The sequence below is a fragment of the Trachemys scripta genome, chromosome 6, assembly GCF_013100865.1.
Source record: "Trachemys scripta elegans isolate TJP31775 chromosome 6, CAS_Tse_1.0, whole genome shotgun sequence".
NCBI lineage: Eukaryota > Metazoa > Chordata > Testudines > Emydidae > Trachemys > Trachemys scripta.
In genome coordinates this window covers 67,474,046-67,490,566 of record NC_048303.1, presented here as the reverse complement: position 1 = coordinate 67,490,566, position 16,521 = coordinate 67,474,046, and the positions used below count along the sequence as shown (strand labels likewise).

The following is a 16,521-nucleotide window of genomic DNA, read 5'->3' as shown; positions in this document are numbered from 1 at the left end:
ATTAAATGACTTGCCCAGGTTCATGCCTGGGGTAGGATTTGAACAGTGGTTTCACAAGTCCCTGTCCCATTCCCTACCCACCAGACCTTCCTCCCTGCTCTAGAACTCACCTTCCTTCTTATAAATAATGCGGCATTAAAAATATATAATACTTTCATTCCTTTTTGTACTTCATTCACTATGGAGAGACTAGACACGTCAGTGTCAACTTCTAGTTCTCAGGCACTAACACACCTTTGTTGATTCCCCACACTTTTGGGAAACGCTTGGCAGGGGACAAAAACAGTAAAAAACCTCATCCATTGAACTATTTGTGATTATTATTATTTAATTAAAACATTTATGTTCTATAAATCTTTTATATTTACAATCTCTAAATTTTGATCATAAACCTACCTGACAGTGTCCCCTTAACAAAACACTTTGTGATATGCACCGAGGGCCCAGGCCTCGGTGATATGCTGAGCAGCCTCTACACCAGGGAGGTGCAGGTGCTCGGCCCCTCAAACAATTGGGCCCACAATGCTCAGACATCATATGGTAACCTGGAACTGCATAGCGCACTAGTGCAGCAAGCATATAGTGATGCATCACAATAAATTATCACAGTTAGATATGTTGCTTTAATGCCACAGGCATTAATAAAACACCAAGAGTTCCTCTGATGTAGATATTTTCATTCACTAATTAGACCCTGTTCTCCCTGATTTGGGCCTCTCGGGCTTTCATTTGATGATTTTTTATTTTCTGGGAGGAACATTAGTTTTCCTATGGCTGAGACTTTTTATAAACAAGGTCTTTGCTTGTGAGAGAATCATTTTGTAAACCTTGAAAAAACATGTTCAAAGTTTTATATTAAATTTTAAGTGGTGGAATCCCTTTGCCAAATTTTCAAAAGTGGCCACTGATTTTCGGTGTCTGTTTCTAGGTGCTTAGCTAGAGCTAGTTTTGTTGAATGATCTTGTATTGCTGTCTGTTTCTAACAGTAACCTTGTGGCAGCTTATGAAAAAGCAAAGAAGAAGCATCAAAACAAACTGAAGAAACTGGAGTCACAAATGATGGCCATGGTTGAGAGGCATGAGACTCAAGTGAGGATGCTCAAACAAAGAATAGCATTGCTGGAGGAAGAGAACTCAAGACCTCACACCAATGAAACTTCGCTTTAAAATTATATATATGATGACAATTAGTGCCATTAAAAACCAGTTTCTTTTTTTTTTTTTCTATAACTGATTTTAGGTAGTAAACACTATTAAGGATTTGAAACATAACAGGCATAGATCAGCCTTGTGGCTTTGTCAAATCAAACCAGGAGGAATGGGGAGACTATTTTAGCAAAGGATTGTTTATTGATCACTGCTTGAAATGGACAGTGTCTGAAGGTAAAGTTTCCAGTCATTCACAGTACATGTGATTATGTATATACACACACATGCAGGATTATCACCCATCCTCAAATCCTAATGGGTGGCAGTCCCTCCACTTTCATTTTGATCTTGATGCATTCCCTTGCTTTTAATTTACTCCTCAGACAATGCCAAAATCGCACTTATTCAGATGCTTTTGTATGTTTAGGCACAGATTAAGCCAGTTTGATAGATCTCCCAGCCCCCATGTTCTCTTTGTCCTGAAATCTTGCAGTATGATTTGCTGTTACATCTATTGTATGTATATGGTTGGTGAGGGGGAGGTGTGCAAGATGACAGCCCGGTTTGTACCCTGCACCAAACTTGCAGTTCTCCCCACACAGCCCAGCAGATGGAGGAGGATCACTCCTGCTAATTCAGAGATGTTTTACCCAGACAGGATTCCTGATCACAGCAACTAGAAAGCTCTTGCTGCAAGTCTACAATGCTGTTTTATTTCTTATGCCCTTACAGGCTGTATGTAGCCACATGCTTTCTATTTACAGTGTGGGGGCCAAGATTGGGTGGGAAGTTTTTGTCCTTCATGTTACAGGGTAGTGCTGACAGTCAATGTAGAAAAAGTTGGATTTATTTTTCTAAAATACATTACATTATAGACAAGGTTTTCCTCAAAGAAGCCTCTGTTAGGTGCAGAGTATTAGATCAGCATAATGTTCCATTACACCTGTGTGTGACCAAGAGGCAGAAACCCTCTCTGCACTTGAGGGACTGTCTAAAAAGGTACTTATTATAAGGAATGTACCTATTCAATATTAAAATAAATGCACACGAATGTGAGTATACATAGATAGATACACACAAAATGAGTGAGCAAATGGCTGGCTCTTAGTACAGTGTGAGTAGAAATTATATGAACACAGCCTTCTGATGGCTATTGTAAAATTACATTTATAGGCTATTTGTTAGTAAGTTAGTGTTATAATGTGTGGACTTCTCTGTTCAAGCCAGTCCGTTTCTCATGTCATGCTAGCTAGCACATGGTAAGACTGAATGAGGCTAAGTGAAGCACAGAGATCAGGTTGCCACCTCTAGGAAGCAGAAGGTGTAGTCTCAGACATGGCACTCATCCCAGCTCCTTTGGGCCTTGTTCACAGGACTTTTAAGTGCTCAGACAGTGAGAAAACAAAACAAACCACCCTCATCAGTTTAATCAACCTGGCATCAGTTAACTTTATTATTATTACTACAGTGCTAGTATGTTTAGTATTGATCAAGATTGAGGTGCTTTCCTTGGCAAATAGATTTTCAAAAGTCTGCTGTCATTCCCACCTGTCACAGGAATTTGTTGGTTTTTTTTTTTTTTGGTCTGTTTTGGGACTTGTCTAGAGTTTCCTAGACCTGTTTAAAGTGATGTGAATTTCTCTCTAAAAGCTTCTTTCGCTTTTAAAGTATTTCCAAAGAGCTGTGGCCATGGCTCTCTACCCTGAGTAATCCTTGCCTAGACTAAGCCTTTGGCCTTCCTAGCTGGTATCATGCTTTGCTGCTCCCAGATGTTAAGCAGGGACAATAAGGGGATTTGCTTTCAGGTTTTTAAGGAGCAGGTTAAAAACAGCTTTAGGTGAGATTTAAACTTCAATGGTTCTTAATGCTGGTTTCCAATGCTTTCATTCCCTTCAGCAACTGCTGTTCTCTTTCCTTAAAATCAGTGAAGGTTGAGTAGCAAATCTGAAACAACATAAGCTGCAACCATGCCAAACCCAGCCTCTTGACTACACCAGCATAAATGAAAGAAACAGCATTATTTACAAATGAAGGGCCACCTGGTAGAGCCCTGTTACCTGACTTGCAACCACAGGGAACTAACTTTGCTGGTGCTAAAGGAATGTGTGCGCAACCCTACTTAGAAATGATAGTGTGAGAGATGCACTAAGCCAGGTCCCACAGGTTCAAGGACTCTCAAGCCATCAACTTTACCTCCTGGAGATCAGCCCTACATTAGGCAGCAGTGTTCAAGTCCTTAAGTCTGATGGTGAGGGTTAAGTCTAGATGGAAGTGGCTAGATAATAGGTCCAAAGCTGTAGTCCCCTTATTCAGGCAAAGGGGTTCTGTTTAGTAGAGTATTTACTGTTTTGAATTAGGTAGAAGTTTTTATATGACCACACAGTCTAGGCTTGCCTTGTCGCTCTCCAAAATTGTCCTGTGTATAGACAATTTTATTAGGCAGGAATATTGAGCCAGAACTTTACTCAGATTTCAAAGGGATGAGGAATGATGTACAGGTTTCCCAACTCATTTAAATCACAAGGATTACATATTATTTTGTAATGGTGCCAATTTTAACCTGCCTTTTGAGTTTGTTTTTAGCAATTTGTTTTATTTCAAATACATTTTAAGAATGCTATAAAGATGTAAAATTTACAGCAAATAATCCATATCAAGGTGATTAAAGATAACCTACCCAACATTTCTTCCATGATGATGAGCAAGACAGTATTTGCTTTGTCACAGCCTCTGCCATGGAATCTCCAACAGTTAAAAGGGAGATGTGGGTACCTACAACGTACTGTTTCATTTGTTAGTATATTAGAAAAGGGAGTGGGGATAGGACCAATAGGAAATAGTGGTGAAATAGCTTTACACCAATCAAGAGTTTGTGTTCAATGTTTTAGTGCTTCTTGTAAGAGGTTAAAAGTAGCAGTAGCCCTAGTTACAAAAATGACCATCTTAAAACAGTAAATTCCAAAACCTAATATTTAATTATGCAACTGTTTGAAACACCAGCTTGAAGTATTATGTAGTCTTTATCTGAACTGACAAGTGTGCATTCTATCTTCAGAAGTAACTTACATCACCTGTAGACATTGCCACCCAACTCCCACAATTTAAAAAAAAACCTCATTTGAGTTCAATAGATAAGTTAGGTTCTATTTATAAGAACCTATTCAATTCTCCTTCAGTCTCTTAACAGACAAGTGCAAGAGTATTAATTTGTATCTTGTTCTTATGACTTTTTAAAAATTGAGTGTCATACAGTGCATGAAATTTTATATTTCATATTGTTCTGAAAAAGTACTTTTCTAATTAAAAAGGTATAAAAAACCTTTACACCAGCTTGAATGTATTGTTAGTTATTAGAAAGCACATGTGACTAAGTTTGCATTAACGTCAGTATTCCACTGTTTATACTGGAAGTTTTTCATTTAAAAATGTCACTTAACATTGTACTATATGTTGTAATTTTAGAGACTTTTCACCTAATTGATTTGCCTTAACCGTGTTCTGCTTTTTAGTTCCTTAGCTGCTGTAAAATAGTTTTGTGTTTATTTGATATAGAATTGTAAAAACTGCATTTATTTATACAGAGACATTTATAATACTTTTTATTTTACAAATGTTCTTATATTCTGAATAAATATTTCTAATGCTAATGTATGGGTTTCACTTATTAGTTTCAGTCCTGTAACTAGTTACATACACTCTAAAACTTAACTTGACAATCATGTATTGAAGATTTGATAGATGGTACAGACTAAATGAACCTACCTATTTTCACTTTTGACAATGCTATTAAAAAAAAATCTTAATATCCCTAAATTATGTCAATTCCAACATTAGTATAGATGCCTTAAGTGGAGTTGTTCTGTTTTCTTAGTAGAAAAACAGAAGTTTTACCACCTTTCCATTCCCCTATACTTTATTAAAAAAAAAAAAAAAAAAAGTAGGAACAGCTTCCCAGGACTGTATTAAACTTAAAAGTAGGTCTGCAGATACCTCATTAAATTTATAGAGAATATGTACAAGAAGAATATGAAACAGGCCCTCCAATTATACATTGGAAGGGTACATATAGACAGTTGAACACATTTGATTCTTTTAATGACAAATCACTCCATTTCACAAATACTTCAAAAGCACTGACAGTAAATCCTCTCATCCAAGGTTCCAAACATTGTCAAAAGCATCCCCTTATGTCCTGCTCACATTGTCTTTAAAAAGTTCAGAATCCAGCTCCAGTCAGTTTTAACTTTAGCGCGCTTGTAAATGGCACATGTAGAATCAGTGCTACTACTGGGCATTTAAGGCAATATAAGTCAAAACATTCTACAGTGTAAGGTTGTAAGCTGCACAGACATGAAATTTCAAACCGCCAACAGTTACTGTAATAATGAAGTATGAACATAACAATTTTATCCAGTCATACTTTAAAGCATTTTTTACTATCAGAATTACAAAGGAACAGCCAATGACTCTAAATGTTAATGGTCTAACAAACGATGTGCTTCAATTTCTAGATCAGTGAATGTACACAATGCTTCAAAAATACATGTAAATATTTGTTAGTATGGTTACAGATCTTACCTAAATTTTAAGAGTTGAATGGTGCTCTTCAGGACTAGCTCATAGAAACTGAATAAAACTGTAACTTTTCATGTTTAATTAGCATAATACTACAAATACATTTTTAAGCCAATATGAGCATTTAACACCTACCACCAGTAAAGATGGACCTCATTCTTAAAGTATCACTCATACCTGGCCTATACAACAGAATACTTCCTCATCCCAGAACTAATCCTTGTCATTGCTTATGTTTCTGCAAGACAATCATAGAACTTAGACATTTTTTGTACAACATGGAATAATTTTTCTTTGGATATTGTATGTGGTTGTCTGTTAGAAGACTGAGAAATATATTTGCTCTCTAGAAATCAGGTAGCTCTTAGGATTTATTAGCATACCATTTCATCTAATGTTTTTTTATGTAACAAGACTGTTCCAAACTGGTGAGAATAAAAGGTGATCCCCTCCTAGTGTAATAATTCTATCCGAATGTCCTCAAGAGAGCTTACAAGATTCAATCATGTTCTTGTCACAATCAGCAAAGCAAATTAAGTTTTAATTATAGCATTTTATGTACATCAACATCTCATTGAAAAACCTGTTGCATTTCTCATCACAAAATTTGTGGCACTTTCAACATTTAGACCATGATTTCTATATCTTATTAAAAGATATGTAATAAAAGACTAGCAAGTTAAAAGTTAGTTTTCACCTCTTTGTACAATTTACCTTTTGAACAAATAATTCATACAGTATGAATGTTTTAAACAATTTCATGGTATAGTTTTGTTAAATTAAATATGAACAAGTTATTTCTACACACAAGTTCTTTTTCCTGCAGAATTACCAAATGGTATGTTTTTTCTTCCTGTCCAGCCAGAAATCATTTGAACAGATACCTTCACAAGCCATTGAGTAAAACTCCTTAAATCCCATCCTGCTCCTTCCCCAAATATCCTGTATGTGTTAGCTGGCAAACTATCAGGAGCATAGGCCTTTCTGTAATACAGAACGTGCCATCATTTTGGTTCATGTTTCCTACAGATTGTCCCAAAATTGGAGTCACATTAGATTAAAGAAAAAAGCAAACATTGATTTTCATGGTTTCTAAAGTCACTGTAAAGTTAAACCCAAGCATTAGGTCAGTAGAACAACATTTAAAATTGAGACATTTGTTCTTGCATGATGCTGAATGTGACTATGAAGGAAGGAATTGCTACATATGCAGTATCACACCCTCACAGTAAGGCTTATAACTTACTTGGAACAGTAGTGAAATGCACACTTGGAAAAGAACACACTGCATTTCTTATCAGTGCTTACGTACAGTATAAAAAACAGTGCAAATACTAGCTTTTAGCCCATTCTCTTGCTCCCTCCATTGATGAATAAGAACATTGCTACAAATATATATTAAAAAAGGGGGGGGGGGAGCATGACCAGTGCTTAACTTTCTAAGCCTCGTTTACTGTAAGAGAGCCTTCATAGTGCACTTTCTATTATGGGTGAATTAATTTCATGCATAAACTCCACATCTTAAATATTTTGGTTGCTTCAACACTAAAATGCTGAAGTAGACTCAAAGTCAGTCCAGGGCAGTGGTTTTCAACCTGTGATTTGCAGCCCCCTGGGCGTCCACAGACTACGTCTAAGATTTCCAAAGGGGCCCACACCTCCATTTGAAATTTTTTAAGGTCCACAAAAAGGTTGAAAAAAAAAATAATTCGTCTAGTGTAATTCCAAAAGCAGTTTGAAACCTATATCAACAAAGCTAAAACAACAGTCTTGTGCCTATGTTTAAACTGCAAATTACTTAAGTCTATAAAGGAGATTTATACTATTCCACAAGCTCATTTTTCCAAAAGTTTTGGCTTCCCAACATAGATTAGAATAAATTCCAGTAAATTTAGTTTTACAAATTTAGTGCACCTTGGGGTTAGCCCAGAGAAAAGACACTGGAATAACTCAAGACATTCTAGCTCCTAGACTGAAGTAATCAGTATGATTTGTTAAATCAGGATTTGAACCAGGTAGCTAAAAATGAAAAGCTCACTGAGCTAACACTATAAAACTGGCCATATGGCCCAACAGTAACACTTTAAGTTCCAACATGGATATAGAGCTTGATTCAGGCCAGCCAAAGATGAAGGCAGTGGGGGTTGGGGGGCAAATCACACTGAAAAAAACCCACTTAAAATCAGTGATCACAGAAGAAAATGCACTTTTCATATTAAAATGACAATCTGATTGGAAACATGTTAGGAATAACCAGACTGCACAGTCTGCCTTAACATTCAAATGCAGTGGTTATACATGCAGCATTTTAAACAGTCAAAGAGTAAACACAGTGAACATTGTTTTTGTAGATCTCCAAAGTAAACTACGATCAGAGCACGGTATGTAAACCTGTAGTTTTGTAAGAGAGACTTACTATAAACTAAACATACAGAAAGGGAATCTTTCAATTGTGAATTAAAATATTTTCCCCTCTCCATACCTCTATCTCCAGAGCTCAAACTCTGTGCAGGATTCAATAGCACGCAATGTGTATTGAAAAATGGAAATTTTTAAAGACAATCAAGTTACAAAACATGCTAAATTAGTCTATAGTCACAAAATCCTCCAAAATTAAAAACCAAAACTCCACACTGCATAAAAAGAATTGGGGGAAAAATGCATACAACTGCACTAAAAAACTAAAATAAATTACTGTTTATGTAGTACTAGTGACTGCTACGTGAACTAATTCCAGAATTTCCAGTACCTGCATTGAGCTTTTTGTCCATTAAACATTCTTCCTCATAATTTCATGATTCTTAACTTCAAGGACACAAATGAGTGAGCGACAATTTGATTAGCAACTGCAGGTGAGTTGTTTTATTCCAAGCACAGTAAACTGACATGCTTACTTTTCAAGCATCTTCACACCAACAAGCACTTAGATCTCTGAAGTCCATTCACAGTCAATTGGACTAGATAATCTTGCCTCACCAAATGCCCACCCACTCTGAAAACCAAAAAATCCACTGAATGAAACTCAATCATCCATTTGCTATTTCTTCACTCTTTTACAGACATTCCTGTAAGGTGTACTCCTACACTTTGGAATACAAAGTATAAAATGATTCATTTAACATTTTGAACATAAAACACATAAAAAGGACATACAAAACTAGTAAGAGTAAACAATCTGAAATGTTCACAGTGCAGGGCACCCTGAAACCCAAAGGCAGGTCATATACAAACACATTTAATAAGCTGTTTGAGACCTCGAGAAAGAAGGAAACTGTGTCAATACATATTTCTGAAACAGTACCTTGTACACAAAGAAATAGAAATTATTGCATATTTATCAAATTTATTTTCAACTCACATTTATGCTAGATTTCATAAAATCAGGCCTGTTTTCTGCAGCCTTTGTTTGGGGTTCCTCAGTGAGGAAGCCAGGTATTTTTGTAATAAATGAAAACTTTTGCCTAAAAAAAAAAAAAAACAAAAAAAACAAAAACATCTACACTTAGTGATCCCAGTAAGGCATATCCCACTTATGCACACTCTGCAGTTACCTCACTTTAGAGGCTTCCTCTCATATTGCTATGAGCCAGTTCACATCCCAAACTGTCATCAAGTGGAAGTTTCAAGTTTAAAATTCACACAGCTCTATCAATCTTCCCCTTATTAATTCATGGTGCATTAAGTGAAGAGGCATAAAAGGAACATATTTGAAAAGTCAATCTACCAATCAGAAATAAAGTTTTCCAAAGCTTGATTTTTAATCATGCGTTAAGAGAGTCTCATTAAACTCACTGGCATTAGCAGCCTGGAGGTCTGAGTGCTAACTTCTGATTCCTTATGAGCTAGACACTTATTGCTAGGAAATCAATCAGGGCTTTGGAGCGGAGCACTGAGCAGTTGAGTTGCAGGTTTTTGCCTGGAGCTGGAGCAGAGCCGGAGCACAGCTCCAAAGCCCTGAAATCAACTACTTACTCTAAGAGGACTGAACAAAGCTTTGTTTTCATTTGGATCTGAATAGGTAAAATTGACACATTCAGCCCTCTCCAACTTTACTATCCAGCCCCCTCAATTAAATAACAGGACATATGCATTTAGGCACAGGTACCTAATACTTTTTGAAGATCTAACTCCCACAAACATTACTGTAAGTTAGGCAACCTGAATAAACTTTGAGGATCTGGGCCTTACTGATTTAAGCAACCTCCGAACATTATTTCTGGCTGTCAACCCGCCGCTGCCGCCACACCAAGGTGAAGCAAAAGAGTCACTTCAACAACTATTCTAAAAGTAAACTGACCCATTGTAAGACTTTCTTATCCAAATGGAAAAACTGGAGTCTATTTCTCCTGTTAACTGATAGAGGAGTCCAGCTTTCCTGGCTAATGGGAAATGTTTTAACAACTGAAAATTACTAGATTCCCTGGTCCAAAGGGATGAAAAGATTAGAAGATAAAAATAAGCTAACACGCTATTTATTGAGGACAAATATAAGATAATAGATATTATAGGGTGTTTGCAAGAAGACAGGGATTGTGTTTTGTGGATACCACACCAAAAAGATATAAAAGGCTGTCTGTGGGTGAACATACATTCTCTGACCACAGAAGATACGCAGCCTTGGAACAGCCATTGATAGAAGACAATTTAGTCATTCAGTCCTCCAAATTACATATCATACCCACCTAGCTTAATTTTAGAGAACCATCCTCTTCTTTTTTTAATAAAAAGGGGGGGGGGGAGAATATAGGTACTGGTTGCTGAGACAAGTGAGGAGTTTCATTTGCTTCCAACCCCCAATAAAATACTTTTGAAATGTATATTCAAAACTCTCTCAAGTAAATCATGATGCAAGGATGTATGACTAATTTTTTTTTTTTTTACTTAATATCATTTGCATTCCTACTGCTAATTTTTTCACATCTTTGATATACTTATTAAAACGCTGTAGCCTTATTCATTTTTGTTACAGTTTTCAGATACTGAGATGCAACTGCAATATCGAATTCAATACTATTGTGTATATATATATATATATAGAGAGAGAGAGAGAGAAAACACACATTACACTAGACACCTCCAAGGACAACAGTATAGAACACAATAATGAACAGTTATTGCAAACTTGATTAAGCCATTAGGTGGTAGGTGACGTTCTCTAGTCATCCACGTATCTGCCTCAATCCTCCCCTTCCCTCAGCAGGACCTGCAGAGGCTTATTTACATTCAGCACGATACATAAGAATCGCCTCGCCCACAAAATTTAGCTTTTCCTTTCTGCATCTTAAAAGTAGCTGCAAGTGAAAAAAGGCTCGCATCCCACTTTCTCCTACGGGAGAACAGTTCTAATGGACACAAAGGAAGAACAGAAACAAGTACGTGTGAAAGGCCAAGTTCTGTCCAGCAAGCGTATCCTCACAGAAGACAGAGGAGGAAAAGGTGTAAGTCAGGGCAGAATGGGACCCTGTGGATTTAGTTTTGAGTTGCAAGTCATTCTAAAATGAGTTCGAGCATGATGGAGAGGAGAGAACATCGGCAGACAACCAGAGAGAAGAAGAGAACTGCAAAGATGAGGTCAAACGAGTAGACTTGAAATTTGTAATTCTTTTAAGCACAGAAGCTCCAAGATTTCAACATTGCTGGGATAGAGAAAATGGGTGTCCTCTGAGAATTACTTTAATTGCTATACTACAGCAAAGTACTAGAAAATAAAGACTGAGTGTTCCAACAACTTTACATCAGAGCAGGTTCAAAGTTTAGTGTGTTAGTATACAGCCAACACTAAAATATTTCAAAGTTTAAAAAAAAAAAAAATGCCCTCTAATGCAACAGCAGGAACTAGTGAACCAAACACTGGAAAGGTACTTTCGTGAATAAAGGCGGAACTGCATTTAAAGTGCGACAATTCACTATGCCACTTCCATACTGCAGAGAATGAACCCTTCCAAATCATCTTTCAGTCCCTGCATTGCTTTAAAAATAAAAAAATAAAAACACCTGAGAACGAGTAAGGCTGGATTAGAAACCCACTCAACTGCAAAAGGTCAGTCTTTGATTTTTGTTCATCCATAATAGGTTTGCTGTCAGAGGTCAAAACTTTTCATTATGGCATCATAGTCAAACTTGAAGCTCAAGAAAGCTCTTGATGAGAAAGTGATTTTGTAATGACCATTACATGCCACAGAGTGTGCCTCTGTATGTTCCAGCAGGTCTTCAATGGAGAAACACACATCATACGCTGCTGCATCTGCTTAAAAAAAAAAAAAAAGGACAAAAATAGGTTCTAAAGTTGAAAGTTAAGTGGTATTGATCAATGAAGAGGTCATTGAAAATATGCTACTATTTAGGTTTAAAAAGCTGTACATGTTCAATTAGCATTTACTCACACTGGCAATTTTATCAGTTTGGTCATCATTTCAAACAAAAAGCGTAGCAAGGAATTCCTTATCTTTATTGGCCACCTAGTGGTCAAAACAAGTTTTGTAGGAGTTACATTAGCAGTTTTTACCCAAATGTTTAATTCTCTTCTGTAAAGCACAGGTTAGGGCAATAATTTTTTGCCAAGGTCCAAATTTCTTGGTCAAGGTATAGTCAAGGTCCAGATTCCAGAGAAAACAACCAGTAAATAAAAAGAGTTTGCAGTCCATTCAAAAGCATCTGCCGGTCTGGATTTGGCCCGCCATCTGCCTATTGACAACCCCTGAGTTAGGGTGACAAACTGCTTGGACACAGTCCCATTCCAAAGTGGAGACTGGAGAAGGAGCTGGAGAGCCCCTCAGGGGCCTTAAGTCGGGTGGTGGCAATTTCAGAACAGCCCTTGCACCATCAGCAGCATCAGATGCTCCAGCTCCTATACTACCATGAGAAGCCTTTTCAGTGACCTATTCAAATGGTCACCACCATGGCATGCCTCCCTGAGACCCAGCCCAGATATACAGTGCTTTACTTTCTGCATCAACGGGATCTATGAGCAATTGTAAATTCCACCATCCTACAGATTTCACAACTAAGGTAAGGCATCTTAAACCTTCATTTAATAAAAGGTTTCCCTTTTCGGCATGTACTGTAATAAGTTGATGCAGTCTCAAATTGTTTCAAGTGAAAAATTAGTATGTTCACATACAAATGAAAATTAATATACTTGCCTGTTTCAAAGTTATCCTGAAGTCTTCTTGGATTAAGTTTTTTTTCACATTTCTGATTAAGAAAGTGAGCATACATTATACTCTTCAAAATACCTGCCTTAATTTTAACAGTACTCAAGGAAATAAACGTAATTAATGGTCTTTTATGGTGACTGAATAAGTTAATGTCATGGGATTTAGGGTTTGTTGAGGCAGAACTTGATCCCATTGTGCCATGGATATAGGTTTGAAGCCTACACTTCAAACTGTAGCCAGGCAGAAAGGAGGGGAGTGACTAGGCATATACTTTACATTTTCAAACACAGTGGTTTTGCCATACACCACAGTAAAATATTTATACACTCATTTTTAAGCAGCAGATATTTTGCCATTGCAATGTACAATACTAGACCATTCTCTGTCAAATACCTGGAATATCGCAGGAAGGATCACTTTAATATGCATTAGAATTCAATTACTAAATGTGAATTGGATAAATTATATTATTCAATACTCTGCAAGTGTACATGTATATGGGATGAGAAACGTCAACTGCAGTGCGTACACTGAACACTATCGTTAAGACCTGTTTTCATGGACGTGCAATTTAACATTCCATCACCAAAACCTTAGTTTGCACACACAGTTAAATGTCACCAAAATTTGTTAATGCAAGAACTATTGCTGTCAATCTTACCAATGTATGGTTCTGTTTCGTTGGCTGACTGTGGACCCCATTTGTCCTCTTCTTTTGGTTAGAAGTGTCTTGATATTGCTTTCTACCATTACCCCTCATGTTCTGAGTCAGCCACACCCAAAAAAGGTAATACAAATAAAAGTTAAGTGCTAGTGTCATATCCCACTATATTATGATACCACTTATATGGCAACTCTCATCCAAGTACCTCAAATCATTTTAAGAATTAGAAACTGAGGCACAAGGAAGTTATAGCTACTGTTCAAGGTTACTCGGCAAGCCAGTGGCAGAGGTTGGAAAAGACTCTCCCATCTGTTGATACCCAGTTCCCTGGTCTAATCACTAGACAATACTATTTCCATGATATAATGAAGTCCCATCACTTAAAGAAATAAACCCAAGAGTATCTCCCCCTACAAAAAAATAATAATAATTAAGTGAGTCTGAACAAAGCACTACCACTGATTTTAAGGGGTCCAAACAAATCTAATGGATTTGGAAATCAAACCTACCTTTATTTTTAGAGCTTCAGACATCTCAGAATGATTGTTATATGGCTTCTGTTGCTGTGGTTGTCTGTACTTTGTCCACTGGTCTCCTGGAGAGCCATCTGTAAACACCTGCTGGCTATAACGAAGTTTGGATCTATCCCATTAAAAAAAAAAAAAAAAAGTTTTATCTGCAGAAGAACTTTGATTCAAGACTATTATGATCAGAACAGAAATACACATTGTTCTGCTTCTCCAGACAATCTTACAAGATAAGCTAAAGCAGAAAAACATTGGAGCTTAAACTTAATATTCTCTCCACTCACTAAACTGGCTTTGCTTATTGGGGAAGAGTTATGCACAAAGGGGAAAAAATATGACTTCATAAAGCAACAGTATGTGACAAGTAAAAGATAGTTACCTTTTCCGCAACTGGTGTTCTCCAAGATGTGTTGCTCATGTCTATTCCACAATAGGTGTGCGTGCTTGCCACGTGCACCGGTGCCAGAAGTTTTTCCCTAGCAGTACCCATAGGGGAGCAACCCAGCGACCCCTGGAGTGGCACCTCCATGGCGCGGTATAAGGGGTGCTGCACGCCCCCCGCATCCTCAGTTCCTTGTTGCCAGACAACTCCGACAGAGGGGAAGGAGGGAGGGATGTGGAACAGACATGAGCAACATCTCGAAGAACACCAGTTACAGAAAAGGTAACTGTCTTTTCTTCTTCGAGTGATTGCTCATGTGTATTCCACAATAAGTGATTCCAAGCTATATCTGTTGGAGGTGGGTAGGAAACCACAAATTCTCGGGATGAAGCACAGCCCGGCCTAACCCGGCATCATCCCTGGTCTGGGAGACGACTGCATAGTGCAAAGTGAATGTGTGAACTGAAGACCACGTGGCAGCCCTACAAGTGTCCTGAATGGGGGACGTCGGCCAAAAAGGCAGCTGACGAGGAGGAGTGCTAGGCAGACACGGGCTCCACCTAACGAAGGGAGGGAAGAGCATCTTCGCAAGCAGGCTGGCTAACCTAGTGAGGAGGGCTTTAAACTAGGTTCACCGGGGGAAGGAGACCAAAGCCCTGAGCTAAGTGGGGAAATGGGATACCGGGAGGAAACACGAGCAGGAGAGTGCAAGAAGGGAGGACTCCTGTCTCAGACTGAGAAAGTGGGACAATCAGCGAGGTATCTTAAGTGCCTATACACAAATGCAAGAAGCCTGGGAAACAAGCAGGGAGAACTGGAAGTCCTGGCACAGTCAATGAGCTATGATGTCATCGGAATAACAGAGACTTGGTGGGATAACTCACATGACTGGAGTACTGTCATGGATGGATATAAACTGTTCAGGAGGGACAGGCAGGGCAGAAAAGGTGGGGAAGTTGCATTGTATGTCAGAGAGGAGTATGACTGCTCAGAGCTCCAGTATGAAACTGCAGAAAAACCTGAGAGTCTCTGGATTAAGTTTAGAAGTGTGAGCAACAAGGGTGATGTTGTGGTGGGAGTCTGCTATACACCACCGGACCAGGGGGACGAGGTGGACGAGGCTTTCTTCGGGCAACTAGCAGAAGTTACTAGATCGCAGGCCCTGGTTCTCATGGGAGACTTTAATCACCCTGATATCTGGGAGAGCAATACAGCTGTGCATAGACAATCCAGGAAGTTTTTGGAAAGTGTAGGGGACAATTTTCTGGTGCAAGTGCTGGAGGAACCAACTAGGGGCAGAGCTCTTCTAGACCTGCTGCTCACAAACGGTGAAGAATTAGTAGGGGAAGCAAAAGTGGATGGGAACCTGGGAGGCAGTGACCATGAGATGGTTGAGTTCAGGATCCTGACACAAGGAAGAAAGGAGAGCAGCAGAATACGGAGCCTGGACTTCAGAAAAGCAGACTTTGACTCCCTCAGGGAACTGACAGGCAGGATCTCCTGGGAGAATAACATGAGGGGGAAAAGGAATCCAGAAGAGCTGGCTGTATTTTAAAGAATCCTTATTGAGGTTGCAGGAACAAACCATCCTGATGTGTAGAAAGAATAGTAAATATGGCAGATGACCAGCTTGGCTTAACAGTGAAATCCTTGCTGATCTTAAACACAAAAAAGCAGCTTACAAGAAGTAGAAGATTGGACAATTGACCAGGGAGGAGTATAAAAATATTGCTCAGGCATGCAGGAGTGAAATCAGGAAGGCCTAATCACACTTGGAGTTGCAGCTAGCAAGAGATGTTAAGAGCAACAAGAAGGGTTTCTTCAGGTATGTAAGCAACAAGAAGGTCGTCAAGGGAAGTGTGGGCCCCTTATTGAATGAGGGAGGCAACCTATTGACAGAGAATGTGGAAAAAGCTAATGTTCTCAATGCTTTTTTTTGCCTCTGTCTTCACAAACAAGGTCAGCTCCCAGACTGCTGCACTGGGCAGCACAGTATGGGGAGGAGGTGACCAGCCCTTTGTGGAGAAAGAAGTGGTTCGGGACTATTTAGAAAAACTGGATGAACAC

At 38.4% G+C, this 16,521-nt stretch overlaps 2 protein-coding genes across 8 annotated transcripts in view; one reads left to right on the top strand and one right to left on the bottom strand.

Annotated features, from left to right (window-relative positions):
- The window catches only part of MCC (MCC regulator of WNT signaling pathway), a 321,315-nt gene extending 316,519 nt beyond the window's left edge, over positions 1–4,796 (top strand). For all 5 annotated transcript variants that reach the window (XM_034773020.1, XM_034773019.1, XM_034773022.1 and 2 more), the window contains one exon: positions 987–4,796. In XM_034773020.1, the coding sequence (XP_034628911.1) occupies positions 987–1,167 (181 nt within the window). In that variant the 3' untranslated portion in view covers positions 1,168–4,796. The remainder of the gene's footprint in view (positions 1–986) is intronic.
- The window catches only part of DCP2 (decapping mRNA 2), a 40,545-nt gene continuing 26,368 nt past the window's right edge, over positions 2,345–16,521 (bottom strand). For 2 of the 3 annotated variants that reach the window (XM_034773027.1, XM_034773029.1), the window contains exons 8-11: positions 14,055–14,187; positions 13,543–13,644; positions 12,867–12,918; positions 5,080–11,968 (exon numbers count right to left, since the gene is read on the bottom strand). In XM_034773027.1, coding sequence (XP_034628918.1) covers positions 11,805–11,968; positions 12,867–12,918; positions 13,543–13,644; positions 14,055–14,187 — 451 coding nt within the window. In that variant the 3' untranslated portion in view covers positions 5,080–11,804. Of the gene's footprint in view, positions 11,969–12,866; positions 12,919–13,542; positions 13,645–14,054; positions 14,188–16,521 lie in introns of all 3 variants that reach the window. The other variant, XM_034773028.1, reaches the window with a different exon arrangement.